At 41.9% G+C, this 20,338-nt stretch overlaps 1 protein-coding gene and 1 non-coding gene across 2 annotated transcripts in view; both read left to right on the top strand.

Annotated features, from left to right (window-relative positions):
* LOC143319419 (unconventional myosin-XV-like) overlaps window positions 1–20,338 on the top strand; it is a 40,060-nt gene that overhangs the window by 18,002 nt on the left and 1,720 nt on the right. The window contains exons 34-70 of the mRNA XM_076728391.1: window positions 54–182; window positions 291–397; window positions 572–750; window positions 1,505–1,577; window positions 1,710–1,901; window positions 2,296–2,369; window positions 2,451–2,524; window positions 4,258–4,366; window positions 4,796–4,864; window positions 4,969–5,033; window positions 5,113–5,511; window positions 6,488–6,569; window positions 6,691–6,786; window positions 6,995–7,055; window positions 7,324–7,417; window positions 7,546–7,663; window positions 9,159–9,274; window positions 9,360–9,419; window positions 10,212–10,287; window positions 10,395–10,510; window positions 10,611–10,729; window positions 11,861–12,002; window positions 12,285–12,396; window positions 12,494–12,568; window positions 14,490–14,695; window positions 14,878–14,996; window positions 15,265–15,334; window positions 15,460–15,532; window positions 15,824–15,897; window positions 16,014–16,096; window positions 16,231–16,361; window positions 16,524–16,618; window positions 17,142–17,219; window positions 17,330–17,426; window positions 18,471–18,631; window positions 18,720–18,853; window positions 19,845–19,978. Coding sequence (XP_076584506.1) covers window positions 54–182; window positions 291–397; window positions 572–750; window positions 1,505–1,577; window positions 1,710–1,901; window positions 2,296–2,369; window positions 2,451–2,524; window positions 4,258–4,366; window positions 4,796–4,864; window positions 4,969–5,033; window positions 5,113–5,511; window positions 6,488–6,569; window positions 6,691–6,786; window positions 6,995–7,055; window positions 7,324–7,417; window positions 7,546–7,663; window positions 9,159–9,274; window positions 9,360–9,419; window positions 10,212–10,287; window positions 10,395–10,510; window positions 10,611–10,729; window positions 11,861–12,002; window positions 12,285–12,396; window positions 12,494–12,568; window positions 14,490–14,695; window positions 14,878–14,996; window positions 15,265–15,334; window positions 15,460–15,532; window positions 15,824–15,897; window positions 16,014–16,096; window positions 16,231–16,361; window positions 16,524–16,618; window positions 17,142–17,219; window positions 17,330–17,426; window positions 18,471–18,631; window positions 18,720–18,853; window positions 19,845–19,978 — 4,192 coding nt within the window. The remainder of the gene's footprint in view (window positions 1–53; window positions 183–290; window positions 398–571; window positions 751–1,504; window positions 1,578–1,709; window positions 1,902–2,295; window positions 2,370–2,450; window positions 2,525–4,257; window positions 4,367–4,795; window positions 4,865–4,968; window positions 5,034–5,112; window positions 5,512–6,487; window positions 6,570–6,690; window positions 6,787–6,994; window positions 7,056–7,323; window positions 7,418–7,545; window positions 7,664–9,158; window positions 9,275–9,359; window positions 9,420–10,211; window positions 10,288–10,394; window positions 10,511–10,610; window positions 10,730–11,860; window positions 12,003–12,284; window positions 12,397–12,493; window positions 12,569–14,489; window positions 14,696–14,877; window positions 14,997–15,264; window positions 15,335–15,459; window positions 15,533–15,823; window positions 15,898–16,013; window positions 16,097–16,230; window positions 16,362–16,523; window positions 16,619–17,141; window positions 17,220–17,329; window positions 17,427–18,470; window positions 18,632–18,719; window positions 18,854–19,844; window positions 19,979–20,338) is intronic.
* Window positions 17,959–18,031, top strand: trnaa-agc (transfer RNA alanine (anticodon AGC)). Its single transcript has one exon. It is a non-coding gene; the product is annotated as a tRNA-Ala (tRNA).

The raw sequence follows: 20,338 nt of genomic DNA, 5'->3' as shown, positions 1-20,338 counted from the left end.
AGGAAGGCTTGTGAGATTACAGTATGTGTTGTAAATATCTTTGCTTTTAATAGATACTAAGATTTATGGGTGATCCTAACTTGAACGGTGCTCAGGAGAATCTGTTTGGAAACTACATCATCCAGAGGGGACTTGCCAATCCCAGCCTGCGAGACGAGATACTGGCTCAGGTAGCCAATCAGGTGAGCTCCTTTTTCTAGCCGGTGGGACAGAAATAAAAGCCTAAATAAGACAGAATCGATCTCTATTATTGCACATAATCTCTTCCATCTTCTCTTCCCCTCCATTAGGTGTGGAGAAATCCCAACATTTTGAATTCAGAGCGTGGTTGGCTCCTGCTTTCCTCCTGCCTTTCTACCTTCCTGCCCTCTCAAAGGCTGGCCAAGAATTTGCTGAAGTAAGAAAAAGTGAAAAGTACTGTTGATGGAAATGGGTAATCAATAAAGACTAATGACAGGATCTCTTAATTTAATTATACAGCATATTTATTCCCTCCTTCTCTGTGCATGCATGTGATCGGTGTGCATGATTTTGGTAGCTGTTTTGCTCACTCTTTGTGCTTTGGTTGCAGGTTTGTGTCTGACTATGGCCCAGAGGGCTATGACTGTGTGTGTCAGCACCGTCTGCTTCAAGCTCTGCAGAGGTTGAATGTCGGGCCAGAGTATGTCCGAACGTACCCACCCTGTCTACTAGAGTGGACTGCCAATCGCAAGAGAGCTCACACTGTTCTGCACATACACTGCTTCGATGGTGAGAACACACCCACTGTTCTTATGCCTCCACGACGGCAACGTTTTTGGCCATAACTCAAGAACTCATACAATAATTCAAACAGAATTTCACACATATGTCTATTAGGATAAAATGATGAGGTGATGACAACTACACTGTGACATCATAATGTTTTGCAAAGACAGTTTCTGGCTATTTTTCAATGCCCTAACTGAGGAACAGAAGGCGAGGTTATCAATATCATCAATATCATTTCATTTATCAGATACTGACTTGGTGACACTAATCTTTGGTGTCCACCTTGAAACTGTCTTCAGTATATATTATATGAGTCTGGAGTACAAAAAGGAGGTGGTAATTCTCATTTTGTTTTTGTTTTTTTTTTACCTTAGTCCAGACAATGTGTGCACTTTTCAGCACCAAAGAGTTATCTGTCTCTCTCTCATTTCCTCCTCTCATCCAGCTAATCTGTCCTCTGGCCTTTTGGCAAGTCTACTGAGGATTAGACACAACACCTGATACTCTCTCCGGTTCACTGGTTGTGCTTGTGTCTGTCTGTTGGTGCTGGTGTCTGCGTAAATCTTCATAGACAGACAGTCGGGTTGCTAGCACCTTTGTTTTAGTGATACGCATTAGGAACTATTTCATAACCTCATCGAAATGACTTTCAGCACATTATAGAAAACACAGCCATCATTTACCACTTAGTTTTTGGTGAGTAAATACTGTATGTGAGCTATTTTCATGTCTACAGTATGTCTTTTCTCTTCAGGTGTGTCCTTCCTGTGTCCTCTGCACTCCTGGACGACAGGAGAAGAAATGGCCAAAGATATCTTACAACACAGGTATCATCTCACTGTGAAGCATAAACTCTAAAATATATGGTTGGGATTACAAGGAAATTTTCAAAAGGGGAACTACAGACAATGACAAGAATAAGGAGTAACCCTGGTTTGTGTGTTTGTGCATGTGTGTAGGGGTGTGTTGGAGGGCCGTCGAGGCTGGTCGGTGCTGCTGAAGGAGCCGGCTCAGTGGGTGGAGCTGGAGGGCTCAGACTACGTTCTGGATCTGATGTCGGACTTGGAGCTTCCTGCTGACTTCCCCAAACACACCAGCTACTTCATCATCTCTGCACAGGAACCAACCAGAGTGCGGCCCAATGCCAGCATGTGAGACACACACACACACACACACACACACACTTATGTCTCTGATATTTCATGAACCCATCCGGCAATCGGAAAGATGAGACTGTCTGTCTAGGTTCAAGTGGGGGTGCTATACCATCTAACTGTATTAAGCAGTTAAAAATAGCTCCACTTCCACCAGCTACAAAATTTTAAATATTACTGAGGCATTAGTGCATTAATATTAACAATTTAATACTGTAATACGCGATCATGTCAGGGGGGCCAAGTGCTTTTACTTTGGATACTTTGATTATATTTTGCTGATATGCTTATGATATGATTTTCTTATGTCCTTTTACTTAAGTAAAGGCTTTGAATATTTTCTCCACCACTGCTAAATGTAAGTGATTGGTCTTTTCTTACTGTCTTACAGAAGCCTTTTGGGTGGCGGGTTTGACATGACTAATGATGTCATATCTTCAGCCATACCTGGCTCTGATGGACAAGGTACACATTTAAGCACACATACGAACGCTCGCACATAATGATTTGGATCACAGTAGACAATGAAGCGCTGTCCTCTCACAGACTTGGAGCCTCAGAGAGGGATGGATCGTTATCTCGACAGCCTGTTTGACCCTGTACTGTCTGACGGAACTGGAGTAAGTTACATAATTCACTCACACTGACACACTTGACCACCTGAGAAGGGACTCCTCTGTCAACCATTTACTGCTGGTAACTGTAAAGCTCTTTTTTCTGGAGTCGCTTTATCTGTAATCCTAACACTCGGTATACATTTCTGCAATAGAATATGCAGTATATGCCTGGTTTGCTAGTCCCACATGTAAATACAAATATAAACTATGCGACAGTTTCTCTTTAGTACAGGAGGTTCCTCACTGTATATGGAGCACAAGGCAGAGATGCGGTGTTTGTTGTGAGCTCTGCTTCACTTGCTAATACTACAACCCCAATTCCAAAAAAAGTGGGACTCAGCATCCCAACTTTTTTGCCATGGAAGTTGTACTTCGATCTCTGCCCTCTGCTGCTATGTCAGCTAATTTATGATGCAACACCTCCACCACAAACGCTATACTTCACCACTGTTATAAATTACAGTTGTAGTAAAGCTGATGGCGATTGATTCGGTTAAATCTGTACGTATTAGTCAGTGCAATGGTGCACCGAATGCTGGCCATGTTGGATCTATCAGTCTTCAGCTGGGACGGCGATGTGGTGAATGTTAGCCGTGCTATCGGATGCGGCTGACAGGAATTAGCATGTATCAGATGTGTTCTACAGACCTCTCCCGCCCAGCAACCTATTACGTTACCCAGTTACCGTAACTGTCACAGCCACTAGATCGCCACGGTGATTTCCCACCCAGGCAACGCGGGGATCTGCTTACGAGGAACTGACACTCTGGCAAATGAAGGACTTACTATTTAATGAGACATGGCCCACAAACACACACACTCCTGCGGATTTATGGGTCAGTGGCTGATTTCTGATGGAACGGCTGCACACATTATAGGGGGATTCTTCTGATCCAACAGCCAAACTTTGCCCTGATTCCTCAAATATCTGGATGTTTTTCATCTCTCTGTATGTCCCTCTAGCACACCTCATACTCACAAATGCAGCGATTTAAGAAATACTCCACCAAAAATCTATCTTTTAGGATGAAATACCTCACCTGCTCACTTAAAAGGCAGCTCTTGCAGCAGTTGGAGTCATCTTGGATTCCAATCAGTTACAATGGATTACAATGGTGAACCAGAGTCAATGCACAAAAAAAAAAAAAGAATCATGTTAAAATGTACCAAAATATCCATAGAAGCCTCTCAAACCACTTTTGATATGATACCTCAGTTTTAATACTGATACCAAAATAATCCCTTTTTGCTAGCTAAGTTTACGAAAGATGCATGTTTTTCCTACAAAACCCCCTTTTTCATTTACCATAAAAAGATGGTAAACGGACGCAAATATGGTCAGACATTTGCCAGCAACTGATACTGTTTATCTGAGGCTACTGATTTTAATATTTCAGAATTTCAAATTTCAGGTAAAGATATATAATATCTGAAACATGGCCAGGATATGTACTGAGTAGGATATCTTTTATATGTTAAAAAGTATCTAATACCATCACGTTTCACATGTCTTTGGAATCGCTGTACCGCTCATATGAGCTAAAGCTGACAGATCAGCCAGATACTGATATATCAGATTGATATCATAATCTCCTTTCAAGCCTGCATGTAGTGAGTATTTGATACTCTAAAGATAGATTTTTGGTTGAGAATCACTTTAACTGCCTTTGTGTTTTCATATGCGTTGATGTTCAAAGTGATATTCTCTTCTAAAGTCCGTCTGTCTGTCCTCACAGGAAATAGAATCAGCTGCAGGGCTGTCCAGCAGGATGAAGGGGGCTGGGGGAGTTGGAGGAGGGGGGAAACGGGAGGGTCAGTCAACCGGCCCCCCACTTCCACCTGGAGGTCAGTCAAAAATCCCTCCCTTGTTCACTTTTTTGCTATTTACTGTTTAATCAACACTCGATAGTTTACTGCTTAGTGAATATAGTAAATCACATCATTTTGTTTTATAGCTGTCAGGTGTTGCACTCCTTTGATATTTCCATCAACAAAATCCAACACTCTATGCTGTGGGATTGTTTGCAGACAGTACTGTACCTGCTAGGGACTACTTTTTTGTTCCACTCTGTGAATCTTTGAGGGTCTTCTACATACCATACATTTTCCACTTAATTCCAGTGCTATGTAGTCGATATGGACTCATTCAGACAGAGTCATAGACACTCACACACTGCCAGAACCTGAATAACTCCATACATCATTAGCACAAACATAAATAAAACAAACATACTTCAAATCTGACAGAATTTTGATGTGTGTTTGTGTCCACAGCTGTGAGGGTTCTTCCTGTGGGAGGCGTGATGTCGCCTCCCGTTGCTGCGGTGGCACCTGTAACACCTGGTTTGTATCAAGTGTGAAGAGAAACATGAGGGAAAAAAAAATCCTCAAACATAATTTGGATCCCTCCATCCTGTTTACTGTGTTACTCCTCATCTCTCCTCCAGCTGCCCAGCAGACTGCTTTGGCCCAGCAGCAGCAGACTATTGTGAACCAGCAGGCCATCATCATGGTAAAGTCTGGATTTACATCTGTTTACTGATTACTGCGCTCTTGTTTGGGAATTAATACATCATCTTTTGTATTCTCAGGCCCAGCAGATGACCATGCAGGCCATGGCCATGGTCAGCAGCCCAGTGACAAGTCCCCCCACCTCCCCGATCACAAGCCCTCCCATGAGCCCTCTGCTCCACCACCCTCCCAGCCCGTTCGCCCCTGCTAGCCCTTATGCTGTCATACCCCCTAGTCCATACGCTAACATCCCGCCTAGCCCCTATGCTAACTTCAGTCCCACTCCCTACGCTACAGCAAACATCCCACCCAGCCCCTACCCTCCTACTGCTCAACATGAACAAACTCCATCACACCCTCAGGCCCAGCCTCCCTCTGAGCCTGCAGCTCAGCCTCGGGCCCCCCGCCCTGACCCCAACCCTCAGCCGAGCTCCATCCAAACTGAGCCTAGGCAGCCTAAAGCTGGCACCGTTGAACAGGTCAGTAACTCAGAGACGTGTGAGGTAACAGTCCAAAATGACATGTTAGATAATGATTTAGTACTTTTTAATTCATGAAAGATGTTCTAGTTGTTGTAAACTCCTTTCTCCGCTTCCTCCTCCTCCTCCAAAATTCTTTCCATTTCCTTTTATGGAAAGAGTGAGTGATGACCAAAAGCTGGTTGAGCCAGGATAAGAAACGCACGAAAGTCTATCACTCTGAGGAAAGCAAGTGTATGTTTAACCTTTATTTAATCAGGCAGTCTCACTGAGATCAAGATCAAGAGAGACCTGAGAAAAGATGAAGAAAAGCAAACACAGTCAGACAACAAAACCACATTCAGCACCAGTGACACAGACATCAATTAATGGTTTCAAAGTTAAAAGCTCCAAATCAGCCAGTGGGATGAGAAAAAGTCTCAGACAGACGTAAAACAGGACTGTGGGGTGACGCAGATGTGGCAGCCACTGCTGAGTGTGGTTCAGCTTTTCCTTTGTTGAGTTGGTTCGTCAGTGTCTGCAGTCTGCAGTGATAGATGTCATCTGGTCTGGTGATGTAATTGCCCTTTTTAATTTCATGATTTTCAGTCATATGATTCATGGTGTGATGTTGTAGTTTAGATGCACAATCAAGATTTTTTGATTCGGTGACGCAGGCACACTTAATTTAAAGCATTTTTTATTTGAACCACTTGAAGATTTTCCAGTTTTGACAAAACGTTGCAATGCAGTTCAGTGCAACATGAAATGAATTTGTCTCCTGAATCTCACAGGAACATACAAAACACTGTAACAATACACTGTCTACAATCTGTAACAAAAGAAATGTGCTGCATTCACAAAATACAGTACAATGTCCTTTTTCTTCCCTTTCCTTTGCCCCGACTTTGTCCTGAATACAACCAAATCACAAGAGACAAAATGTCTGCAAAGCCAGTAGTGCAAACTCTCTGTCCTCTCTGTGTGGCTTTTTCAGGTTCAGTCAGGTAAGGACAGCTTCCCCCGGAGGAAGGCTCCAGGCGTCCCTGTAAACAAGGACACACCAGTCAGGAAGTTTGGTAAGAGAGAGAGAGGGACTGAGCAAGCAAGAAACAGAAAGAAACTCTTATTTAAGAGAGCTTTACACAAGAGAGCATAATTCCTTATGGCTGTATTTTTATGTTTTGTTGTGTGTTTTAGCTCCAGTGGCGACGCCTCTTCCGCCCCCTGCTGGAGAGGTGGTGAAGTACTCATCTCGGTCTTCAGATCACATCGTCCCCAGTCAAGATGTCCAAGGTTTCTGAAATCAAAAGCTGAAAAATGTTGATGTTATGATTCACTGAACAGGTTTATACACAACTGAATGATGATCGATCATGTCGTCGATTAAGTTATTTATTTCTTGATTTCTAGCTGACACATTAGTCGGCATTCGGATTTGAAACACTGAAAGAAAATGCAATGTGCGATCTACATAATTCTTACATGGTTTATATTTTCAAAGAAATCATCAAAAGATACAACTCCCCGCCTCCACCACCAGACGTGCTGCCACCTGGCAAGAGGTGAGTCTCACACACACAGACACACAGACTGGCTGATAAGGGCTGAGGATTGAGCACAGAAATCATAGTTTTAAATTGATGGATTTTTGCTCGTAAATAAGCACAGCACTCGATGCTATCTTCAGAATTAAGTGTGCATGCTGTAAAGCCTGGGCTGCAACAAACCATCAACAGATACAGACTGAGACGTCGCGCCACAAACCTGCAGATTATGTGCTTCACTACATATGTCCTTGAAAAATCCTGCAAACTGTGTGGATGTTTTTAGGAGACCGGAGGGGAAGTTTAAGAAGAAGCAAACCCCTCGTGATGAAGCTTTACAGATCCTCAAACCCCAGATGGACAATCCTCCTGCTCCACAGGTACACACACACACACACACACACACAAGCCTGCAAAATGCTAAGATACACAGTCACATAATGCAAGCAGTACATACGGACATGCATGTTAGATGATAGTCATGTGGAGGACTGTTGTGTCTGTGTAGCCCAAACGTCCTGTTGCCCCCTCACCATCGACGTCTGCAATGAAAGAGGCAGGATTTAAACCCACCAAGAGCACGAAGATGAGAGCACCTGATCGTCCTCCCCCCTTACCTCCTCCAGGTACTCACACCCACTCTATACACTCATCAACATGTTCTAATACAGACAAAAGTCACTTTGCAGAGTTAAGTGAAAATTGCCAGTGTTTTGTCCATTGTGTTTTTTGGCTTCATGAAGATATCGACAAGACCATTTCAAAATATCATCCTTTCTAGCTGCCTAACCTTCTACTGTTACCTGGACCTGTTGTTAGCTTGCTAATGGACAAACAGCCAACCAGACACCTTGCTTTGATATGAAGGATGCTGCATGTGATTTGCACAATAGCACAGGGACCCAATACAACATGATTATTCTTAAAGCAGCTATGAACATAATCTTCACCTCATACAGAATCATTGGGGCAGTAACTCAGGAGAAGTCCATTGCTGAATGAAGCAGTAAGTGTGTACATAGAGGGAGACCTGTGTTTCACCCGTAAAGCTCAATTGCACTGTTTTATCCACCCATGTCTGCTTTCTCCCTATGCTACTCGAAAATGATTATTTTCTGAATAAATAACAACTGATAGCCTACTGAGTGAAAGACAACATCAGTTTCACTGCTGACATTCTATTTAATGAATTCACCATCAAGCATCGCTATAAAACAAATAGCAACCAATGCAGATTAGAGATAAGAAACAGGCTCTGAGCAACGAGAGGATTCTGTTAATATATCAGAATTAATCCAGTGATCATCTAACTCAGATGTTTATGCAGTGTGCTGTCTATTTGTTCTGCATAGACTAAATTATTTTAATATGCCATTAATGGAAAGTGGAAGTGCTTCTGTCGCCTTGTGAAAGGGCGATGCTGCTGTCCACCACAGTCACCAGTGGAATCGTGTGCACTCACTGGATTTTAGTTACATTAATCTCACAAATCTCAAAAATAGCCTGTCTGCCAAATCATTATTATGAAAACTTTGACAGTCTACCAAATCTGTGTATCTCTGACTGCTTCCGTATTGCAGATCCAGCGCACCTACGGCTGAGCATCCGCTAGCTCAGGGTTTGCCAACCATTTACTGAGGAGAGCCAACACTGCAGGTTTTTATTTTAACCAAAAACTCCACTGACTGAGTAGCTTTCCCTCAAGCAGAGAGGAAGAACTGACTAGAGTGACAGTTCAGTTCATTTACTCACTCAGATGAAATCACCACTGACAAAAATATCAAGCCTCTTTACCAACAATTAGCATGTTCTGGACAAGGTTAAACAGGGACATGTTCGCTCCCACAGAAGGCGCCGTATGACCCAGTGTTATACAGATTGTGAAAGCACATCTGTCCTGTCATCTTTTGGGTACTTGACCTCAAAGCATTTCTGTAAACAAGATTACAACAACATTAGACGACTATAATGCGCTTCCTTTCTTGGGAGTAACAGTGGAGCAAAGCTGTGAAGGAGCAAGGCAGCAATCGCTCATTAACATGCTCAGTGAACGCAGTTTTGACGAAATAAGGACATCAAAAAAAGGTGAAACCAAAATGTCATGTGACCTGTCTGGTGCAGTTTCTCGAGAGCTTCCTGTGGAGACGGAGACCATCCAGACGCAGCTTCATCAGAGCACGAATGAAGAGCACTACACCTACACCAATGTTCCCTGGAGACTGTACCTCAGGAAGGAGGTGTGCACACACACAAACGCTCAAAAACACACTGTAAGAATGTTTGTCGTTTACTCTATTGTGAGTATTTTTATTTCTTTTACAGGTTTTTTATCCCAAAGACAGCTTCAACAATCCTCTGGTGCTGGACCTCATTTTCAAACAGGTATAAGTCAGTCGCTCTCAACCAAGATGTACAATTACCCCAAACACAAACCCAAATGCAGTAACTACAGGATGTTTGTGTAATACCAGCGATTTGGGTGAATTTTAATCAGATTATTTCCCGTGAACATGGCATCAGAGGTGCCTTTTTTGACAACTTCAGTGTTTCCTCCTCCATGACGGTTGGCCATTGTTCTTTTAGCTTTTTTCCTTTGGTTGTTTTTGCTGTTTTAACTTTTCCAAAGCAGGACGAGGCTGTTGAGCACAGAGTGACGGCTCTGTGAATCTGTCTTGTCTTCAGGTCTTAAGTAATAATCAAAACTTTAAAAATAACAATTTGATTTAGCTTTCCTCACAGAAGTCAATGAAATGCTGACATATAGGTCTGCTGTAAATTTTTTCAAAAGGTTTTCTCACACCCTGTAAAATCTTGACGGCCTCCCGAGCCCCCGTGACGCTTCGGCAACACCTAGTGGTGGTCGAGACCCACAGATTGGGAACCAGTGACTTCAGAGATAGTTGAATTAATGTAGGATGAAAGGATGGATTGATATAACATGAGCAGATTAATGCATTGTGTTTAATATCCAGGCAGTCAGTTTTTTAAATTAAATGATTAATTTAATAGAAATAATAAAAATGAAACTCACTCATCTTTTTTTTACCTCTCACCAATTGTTCTCCATATTTTTCCTGACGACAGAAAAATCATAGACAGATCAAACTAAATTATTTCTAACAGCACCTCTCCTCTTTCCTTCTCTCCTGTCGTCTCGTCGATTCTCTCCTGCAGATAGTGAACGACACTCTGTCAGAGGCGTGTGTTCGCATCACCCGGGATGAAAGGCAGAAAATGAAGGCTCTTTTCGGTAGTCTGTCTGTTCTTCCTGCAGACATTTTTTTAGACCGTATGCTCTAATGCAAACACATCTCTTTGACATTCATGAGTTCCTGTGCCTGTTTGTGTGAATGACAGCTAAACATGGGGTTGAACAGAATATGGATCCTGTGGAGGAGCACGTGAAGAAGACAGTCGTCACAGCAGCCAGGGAGACTTGGGAAATCTACTTCTCCCGTCTGTTCCCTGCATCGGTGAGGATGGTAAATCCTCGGAAGATATTAATTACTGTCTGTTATTTTCATGTTTCTTAAACGTCTGTGTCTCTATGTGTGTGTGTGCATGTGTGTGTAGGGTAGTGTAGGAACAGGTGTGCAGGTGTTGTCAGTGTCCCACAGCGGTATTAAGCTGTTGAAGACCGTAAAAAGCAGCGCTGCAGCTCCAGACTACTTCAGAGTCCTGCGGCCCTACACGTATGTGCTGTTTGCTCTGTCTTTTTTAGGATGTCTTTTATTTTGTTCGGAGTTCCACATTTTGTGTATTTTGTGATTCAAAGTCGCTGTCAGGTGAGTTGTAAATCAGACAGATGTACCAAATTGTGCTTGATTGTCTTGACTTTCCTCTCCTCATTTTTTGGATTATTCAGGAGAAGATTGATTTGTTTGTGTAGCCTGACCACATTTTTAGGGCTAATAACCTCCAATTCAGGATGTGTGTTTCTGTTTGTAATATCAGCCGATTTGTTCTGTAGATTAAAACATAGGCAGTCAAACATCAGTCAAAAAATCCCCATTCCTATAGGAACACAGTATGGACAACAATACTGCTGTTATGGTAAAACCACACATTACTGTGATATCTTTACAGACCAATTATGAGCTTAAAATGAATTTAGTGTCATTAATTATAGAAAGCACTGTCTTTGCTTTCATGACAATATGTTTCATCAGAAATGTAGGACAACCCAAAAAAGTTAGTTTGCTGTGTAAAACATAAATAAAAACAGAATGCAATCTTTTGCCAAAAAAAGCTGTGTTTACTGACAACAGTTTTACAAAGTGTCCCTGAGCTCATGTAGTAATCTCCTTCATCCAATCATGTGTTCACAAAGTGATGAACCTCTCTCCATCCTCGCTTGTGATCCACTGAGCCTTTCCAGGATGCCCCTTTCATACATGACACTATCACCTGTTACCAATCAACCTGTTTACCTGTGGAATGATCCAAACAGGTGTTTTTGGAGCGTTCCACATCTTTCCCAGTCTTTAGCTGCTCCTGTCACAACTAGCAGATATTTACAAAAATCAATGAAGCTGATGAGGCCAAACATTAAATATATTGTCTTTGTGCTGTTTTCAGGATTAACTAATTATCACATTATGTTTTATTTGTGTTTTACACAGTGTCCCAACTTTTGTGGAATGGGGGTTGTAGGTTTAGCATGTAGACATTATTTGTACTTGTATTCTCAGATTTTGTATTTACTGTATGCATTTCTACTAATTCTGTAGCTTAGTTTTTTTTATGATAGTTGGGAGCTTGTACTGTTTACAGTATCTGTCACTTTGCAGAGTCATTCTCCCTTGTGTTGTGTATTTTTCCAGCTATGCAGACATCCTGTTTGTGACCGTCCCCTCTGAGAACATGCTAGAGTTCAATCTCACCAATGAGAAACTGATCCTGTTCTCAGCCAAGGCACAGCAAGTCAAACACCTGATAGACACCTTCATCAATGAGATCAAAAAGGTGCAGACACACACACACACACACACACACACACACACACACACACACACACAGGGACAGTAGTCATCTCTGTAGTGTAGCTGATGTTGTGCTATTTTACTTAGATGGCTGTTTCTCTTACTCCTTTCATCTGCACATACTGAATGTAGCAACATTTTCTGTCAGTTTTATGGGAAATCAATAACTGAAGCAGTAGCGGATGAGTCAAGTTGATACTAAAATACTACACATACAAACAACATGTAACAGTGTGAAAGTAAGTTATTTGTTTCTTCCTTGCAGGACTCAGATTATGTGATTGCAGAGCGAAACTTTGTGACGGACGACCGCGCGATGCTCAACTTTCACAAAGGTGACATCATCAGGCTGCAGGTCATGGACGGGCTGGAGAAGGGTGAGACGCTGTGGTACATTTAGTAGAAATTCTGTTTTCTTATGAGTGAAACTGTGATCCAAGCGCACGTGTGTGTTTGTGTGTGTTTGTCCTCCAGGTTACAACTACGGCTGTGTGGTGAGGAAGAAGGTGGTGTTTTTGGAGGAGCTGAAAAGAGACACTCCTGACTTTGGTGGGTGTTGATTGAATCCCGTCATTTGAATTTGAAACTAAATCTATGAAGTTCACCTTTTTGCATGTGGTAACCAGATGTTAGCGTCATGGCCGAAGCCCAAAAATGAACAAGGTCAATTCAAACTGGAAGCTTTGAGCGGTTTACTAACCTTACTGTGTCTGTATACCCTGGAGGTGTGATGGTATCTTAAGCCAAGGAGAAATAGGTACAGTGATGTTGACAGCGCCCACAGCACTCTTTAAACACAATATTGTATCAGAAAATTATTTTTCAGATGGAAGATGGCGATGCAATTTGAAAAATATTGATTCATGTCATTTCTTTAAGGCACAAAAGATGAAACGCGATCACAGATGAGAGGTCACGTCATTCCACACATTCACTGTGTGCTTCCAAACAATTTAGCAATTTACTGTGACGTGTCTATTTTTCTTTTAACTCAGACATCTGAACAGCTGTCATTGAATGAACCTCACATAGCACACACACCATGGTCAAAGGTTTTCTCAATTTAAATCCATCCTCCACCACACACGCTGCTCAGATCTGTTATCTTCTGTAATTGGGTAAAAAAAGAAAAAAAAAAACACTTAACATATGAACTTTAATGATATCACATGTGATTCAATCAAATATTTCTCAAAAAGTCAAGATGCAGAGGACAACTTGTGTGTGTCAATACTTATGTCATGTTGTGGGGACTCACCACCTACTGGGGGGGGGGGGGGGGGGGGGGGGGCTGGTCCCTACTTGGATTCAGCAGAACCAGCTATAAATACCACTAATTACCTTATTGGATTAGATTACATTAGATTAGATTAGATTCAACTTTATTGTTATCGTCAGAGTGCAACACATAGACAACGAAATGCAGTTTAGCATCTAACCAGAAGTGCAAGTAGTCCTAATATCCAAAATATAAATACATACCGGTAGTGCAATTACCTTTTACGGTTGATATGGCTAATGTGTTAGCAAATACCCTAGCATTCATTTTGAATCATGTGTCTGGTAATAATCCCCCGAGCTCTGATTTGGTCTCCACTAACTCCTGAGGGAAATATCTACTCAATGTTCCACTGTGTTCACCAGGTAATCGCTAACTTTAATCAGTCTGTTGTTTGCTGCACAGGGAGCACTGAGTTTATTGGAGCTCCTTCTTGGTAAACAGTTGATAAAAGTGAGGAAAGTGAACCAAAACAGTAAAGTTGTCGTCCAGAAAACCAAAACAATGAGCTAAAAGATGCTAAAACCTTCATAGAGTTGAGAGGAAGTGTAGAGTCTGGTGCTAAGTCTGTGTTGGTTCACCACTTCGAGTGACTCCTTTCACATTACAAATCATCATTTCATTATTTTCTCGATTAATCGATTAGCTGTTTTTTTCTGTAAAATATCAGAAAATAGTGGAATATGTTTTTCCCACAGCGCTAGATGACGTCTTCAAATTTCTTGTTTTGTTTAAATAATATTCTGCTTACTGACTTAGAGGAGTAAAGAACAAGAAAAAATGAAATTTAAGAAGCTGAAATCAGAGAATTTTTATCACTAATTAATCAACTGTTGCAGCTCTACATGATTGGGTGAAGGTTAGGACAAGGCTCTCTGTGGTTTGGCTTAATGTTAGGGTAACCCTGCAGGCCAGAAATATGTGCATAGTATCTCTAATTAGACCAGAGGCTGTATTAAGTGCCAGGTTATCAGCATAGCTGCAGGGGAGAGTTACGTCTTGTAAATGAGAGAGAAAAGCCTGCAGATAAGGTCTGACTTGTTTCAATGAAAAGCCGACCTGCTGTTAGAGGAAAGGCAGATAGGGATCAGGACTTAAAGCAGAGGTGAGGCCTGGTTAAAGCACAAAGAACTCAGGTGTGTTTGCTTTTGTATGACTGGACGCTGTAATCCCCCTGTGCATGTGTGTCAGGTTGGAAGTTTGGTGCTGTGTTCAGCCGCTCCGGTGCATTCCCGGCCGAGTGCGTCCGTCCAATCGCTGCTCCTGACTTCCTGTCGCTGCCACTGGACCGCAAGTCAGAGCCTCGAGGAGGAGCGGGACAGTTTGCTGTGTCATCAGCCATCGCTGTCGCCGTGGCATCCACCATGGCTGCACATGAGATAGATCAAACAATTGAGGTGCACAGACACAGACACAGACACACACACAGACACACACACACACACACACACACACACACGCACACACACACACACACACACACACACGCACACCTACATGCAGTATTTCCTTTTTCTGTCTGTCAAAGTGTGTCACAAGAGTGTCACATTGTTTTTCACCGTCCGTCTTTGATTTTCAGCGGGTTTCCCTTGATGGCTTTCAGGATGGAGATCTGGATGAGAGGGCACTGCTGGACAGTAAATATGACATGTTGGAGTTTGCGAAGAAGTTCTTCAGACAGGGAAGCAAAGGGAAAGGGTAAGACAAAGAAATGAGAAAATCCTCAAAAACACACAGAAAAACAGTAAACTCACACAGAGACCACATGAAATCCATTGAGTAAATGCCCAAGTAACTGTGGGCATTTACTATTGCACTTTTTGCTCCAATATGAGTATATTCAAATATATTTTGTTGTTTTATTGAATTCAATATTGAATACAGTACTTTTACTTGTAACGGAGTATTTTTATAGTGTGGTATTGCTGCTTTTACTTAAGTAAATTAGCTGAATATTTCATCTCAGAGACTCCCTGAAGAGCAAAAGCAAGAACAAAGACTCCAGAGAGCCCGCCGACATGATCAAGTTCTCCAAGGTGCCTTTCTTCCAGTTATAACTTAACACATCTTCGCACTCTTATCTTCTCATATTTCTGTTTCGCTTTTGAACGTATTGAATTGTTTGTCTTATACTTTTCTGGGATGATTTTCGCCTTTGCAGACTACTCTGACTGAATCTCTGATAGAGTTTACGGATCCAGCCATGAACAGAGTGGCAACTGATCTCTTCCTGTGTAAGTTCTCACCTTCACTCATCTCTCCTCTAATTACATCATCTTATTACATTACTCTTATTACATCTGGGCTCCCATTCATCCTCTTTTGAAACGACACGTTCTTGTCTCAGATTTTAACTGAGTGCCAGACTTCTCTGCAAAATCTGATATTCAAGAATTTAAATCTTGAATATCAGATTTTGGTCAACAACTACAGGTCAATAATATTATAATTGACCTGTGTGTGTGTGTTTGTGTGTGTGTGTGTGTGTGTGTGTGTGTGTGTGTGTGTTTGTGTAATTTGCACAGCGGTGATGCGTTTCATGGGTGATTCTCCATCAAGAGGATCGACAGAACATGAAGTGGTCAGCATGTTTCTCAAGGTAAATACACAGTTTTTTTCTTCGGCTACCGTTTGGTCTGATAGTTTACTAATCTCTGTGTGTGTGTGTGTGTGTGTGTGTGTGTGTGTGTGTGTATGTGTGTGTCCTCCCCTCAGCTCATAGGAGAGTTCACCTTGATGAGGGATGAGGCTTACTGCCAACTCCTAAAACAGCTTACTGCTAACACCAGCTCCAAACCGTAAGTCTGCTTTACCACATTAACAAACGTACACACTACAAACCAACACACACTACACTCCTCTTTCTCCCCTGAACTTGTAATCCTGAGTGTGTGTGTGTGTATGTGGGTGTGTGCACTCTTGTGTTGTACAGAGATAGTTGCCAGCGAGGCTGGAGGCTGCTGTACATCCTGACTGCTTTCCACCGCTGCTCTGAGGTCCTCAAGCCCTTCCTGCTGAAATACCTGCAGCAGGCCTCTCGCAGCGCCGGGGCACAGTATCAGGGTAAAAACACACACACACACACACACAAACACACACACACACACACACACACACACAAACACACACACACACACACACACACACACACACAAACTCACACCAAGTGTAAATCTGCTGTACGCTTTACCAAAGCCACCAGCATTTCATGATTTCTTTAAACAGGCATCGCTAAGGCGTGTGAGCAGAACCTGAAGAAGACCTTTCAGTATGGGGGTCGCATTGTCTCACCCAACAGCATGGAGCTGAAGGCTATAATGGTCAGTGCCTCATTTTATTTATCTGCAGGGGTGGAAAAAGTATTTAAGCACATTGCGGCACTGGCTTCATTACAATGAATATGGGCACTGAAGCCTGAAACAGTATCATATAAAATATCCCCTGTTTGACAAAGTGACACATCAGTTTTAGAAAACAGCTGAAAAATGAAAGTATAGACAAATTTCAGCAGCAGTTGTCTTGAGGTTGCATCAGACAGGTGGAAAAAGAGGGAATGATAATGACAGATAAACACTTTGTTGGTTTGCCCTCTTCATAGAACTTGTTTACAATAAGAAAACTAAAAGATATCACCATGCTTATCCTCTAACTACTTTATATTTTTTGTGTAGTTAAATCTCTAACAATGAATCATATTTTCTAAACTGATACTGTATTTTGTATGTAAAGTAGCATAAGACATAAGAGCTGTACTTAAATATTTGTACTTAGTTACTCTCCACCACTACAAAAATCAGCCATAGACCAGCATGTTCATTGTAGTGTGTGTTTGCACTTCCTCAGGCGGGACGTAGTTCAAAACGTCAGCTGTTTCTCTTTCCTGGAGGCATTGAACGTCACGTGAAAATCAAAACGTGCTCTGTAAGTGTTCAGCTCCTGTTGGCAGTTCATCACCTCTGATGTCTATGAGGAGACAGTCGTGATCTATATACTTTTATGTGCGTGTGTGTGTGTGTGCGTGTGTGTTTCAGGTCGCCCTGGAGGTGATTGAGGAGCTGTGTTATGAGATGGGTTTACACAGACTGGAGGCCATAGAGGAATATGCCATATTTTTAGTCACCAATAGAGGTGTGCTCACAGATGTCTGCTTCTTTATCTCTCACACTCAAACACACATTAAATGATGTCTTAGCACATGAAGTCAATCTTCCTGTCATTGTCAGTGGAGCAGATCCACTCACAGATCACATATCAGACTGCTCTCTGGTTTCTAGCTGTGGGAGAAAGTCACTCATGTTCATGAGTCTGATACGGCTGTCAGGGCGAAATAATGAGAGATGGCTCGATATCGCTTTTTCATTTCCGATACTGCTATGACAACACTGAGTCTCTGCTAGTAACGATCCAGTATGCATTTTTCCTCTTTTTTATCTACTGGGATGTTCATGAACCTGTCATTTGCACAGTGTATCTACAACGTATATAGATGCGTTTACATAACAAAATGATGTATCACTTGTCAAACAGTTACATCCCAGAAGTTAATAAATAGGTAGTCATAACATGACATGACAGGAACTTGCTTGTTCGCCTTGAGTTTTTCTGATAAGATGTAGAGGGAGCTTTTGTTTTTGGTGCTTATTGCTTTTCCAACTTTATCGGGGGATTAGCTCAAATGGTAGAGCGCTCGCTTAGCATGCGAGAGGTAGCGGGATCGATGCCCGCATCCTCCAAGAAGACTTTTTCAGACTTGTGTATATATATATTTAAACTGTTATATTTCATGCTCTTATTTTAGTAGATGTGTCATGCACCAATTTCACCAGAAAAAATTCCTCGTATGTGTAAAAGCGTACTTGGCAATAAAGCTTTTTCTGATTCTGATTCTGATTCTGAAGTTTCCAAAGATGAAAGCTCCAACACTGATTTTGTCCCTTGAAGTACTCACACAGGACTCATTTTTTCCTTCGTTGGCATTAAATATATGTGGCTGTGCAAATATTAGTATGATGTTTCGGGGTATTTGTGTCATTAGTTTGTATTGGATTTTTGAAGGTCAGATACTGATACTGAGACCTGGATGAAGAGTCCTTCATAATAGAAAATATTAAGTATTCAAGTGTGTGTTTTGCAGTTTTGTATTGTTCTGTATATGTGTTTGGGTGCATCCAGGTCAGAATGTGCGTCCGCTGAACAAGCACGAGTACATCCTGGATGTTGCGACAGAGGCCGAGTTAGTCGACACCAACTACAGCTTCTGGTTCAGACGAGTCATCTGGACTCAGCCCCTCAAGTTTGACAACGAGCTCTGTGTCGCCATGCACTACAACCAGGTACGACAGGTGATGTTCCACACACACTCAGCATGTGTGACCTACGTACAGTATGAGAACGTGTAACTGTGTTTGTGTGTATATTTAGATCCTGCCAGACTACCGTAAAGGCCTGCTAAATGTTCTCCCACATGGAAAAGTAAGCGATCAGCAGTTCCACCAGATCTCCAAACTGGCGGCATTGCAGCACCGAGCCAAAGACGTCATCTTCATCCCCAGCATGTGAGAAAACAATCAGTAAAAAGAGTCGAGATGTTCTGTGTTATCAGCCACAAGGTGGAGTGTCTGACAATACAGCCTCTAGTTTCAGTGATCAAATGATGATATATGTAGTGAATGAGTAAAGAAAAAAAAGTGTCCTTAATACAAAGAAGCACAGAGACCATTTTCATGAAACAAGAAAAATAGGCTGCTTCAAATATACTGTACAGTGCTGTATGTGAAGCACACACACGCTTGTGTATGTACACATGTATGTTCAAACATCCACCCATCAAGCTTCATCCGTTCCCTCAAAGATTTTCATTCACACAGCAAAGCCCGTCACGCTTTAATACAGTCAACACTATTTTCTCTGTGCTTTTAACATTTGTCTTCTTTTGGCTCCCTTCAGTCTCCAGAGTCTTGTAATAACATTTAAAGCTACTCTTTGTTTGCTAAGTAAATATTCATACTTATTTCAGGATGCATTTGACCTTTACTATTTCTGTATTAACACCAGGCCAGTTTGATTGTAACACCTGAAACATCAGGGCCTCTGTTTCAGCACATTTGATAGAGATACACATCAGATGTATGGGTCTGGGCTTTTGTTAAATGTTGTGTATTTTATCATTAATGTGTATATTTTTATATATATATTTAATACAAACAACATGTAGAGTTTATGCACAGCAGCACTGAAGCTACAGTGGATGTTCTTCTGGAGTTTCAGTTTATTTACTGATGCTCAACAACTGTACTGGAGGACACTCTTTGCTGAAGAGACCAGAATGCAGTGCTGTCAATAGTTTCTGTGTTTAAAGTGCGTGACCCTTCATTTTTCTCAACTGTAAAAACTCCCGTCCTGTCGGGCTCTCACTGGTGTTATCGCCGTCTCCTCCACCCACACGGAGCCGACAGCAGAACAGAGCAGCTCACTGGGTAGAGTCATTCTGAGGAATCACTGAGGCAGGCTTGTGTTTATCTCCGTTTCTCATCTTCTCTCCTCCAGACATGAATTATCGGAGTACATCGCCACACCTCTGTTCAAAAAGCAGCCACCCCAGCAGTGGGTTACCATGGTGACGCAGCACATGCAGCAAGTGCAAACCCTGAACCCACACCAGGCCAGAGCACAGTTTCTGGGTAAGATCCAGATTCACACTTCAGGGAGGCACTACAGGGAAAAACTGTGATTTTGGCTGAACTGGACAGTTTTTGGCCAGTATTAGATTTTTTTTTTTTTTAATAGAAGATATTTAAGAGAAATCTTATGACATCCCGGGTGACTGCTCATGAAAACATAGATTTCTTACCAATAATTCTGTAAAATAGTCTTTTAACGTGAGTTTTAAGATGAAGAACGTGCACGTTAATAAAATCCTTTCCCAAAACAGACGACAGAAACAAATAGCGGTGTGTAATTTCTAAATCCTTCTGATGTGTGACTTTCTAAAACTTACATAAATCCTGTTCCTGCTCTTGTTCTTGACGAGGTTGTCGCCA

The sequence above is a fragment of the Chaetodon auriga genome, chromosome 4, assembly GCF_051107435.1.
Source record: "Chaetodon auriga isolate fChaAug3 chromosome 4, fChaAug3.hap1, whole genome shotgun sequence".
In the NCBI taxonomy this organism is placed as follows: Eukaryota; Metazoa; Chordata; class Actinopteri; order Chaetodontiformes; family Chaetodontidae; genus Chaetodon; species Chaetodon auriga.
The sequence above is the reverse complement of the archived record's forward strand: the minus strand, read 5'-3'. Positions and strand labels throughout refer to the sequence as shown.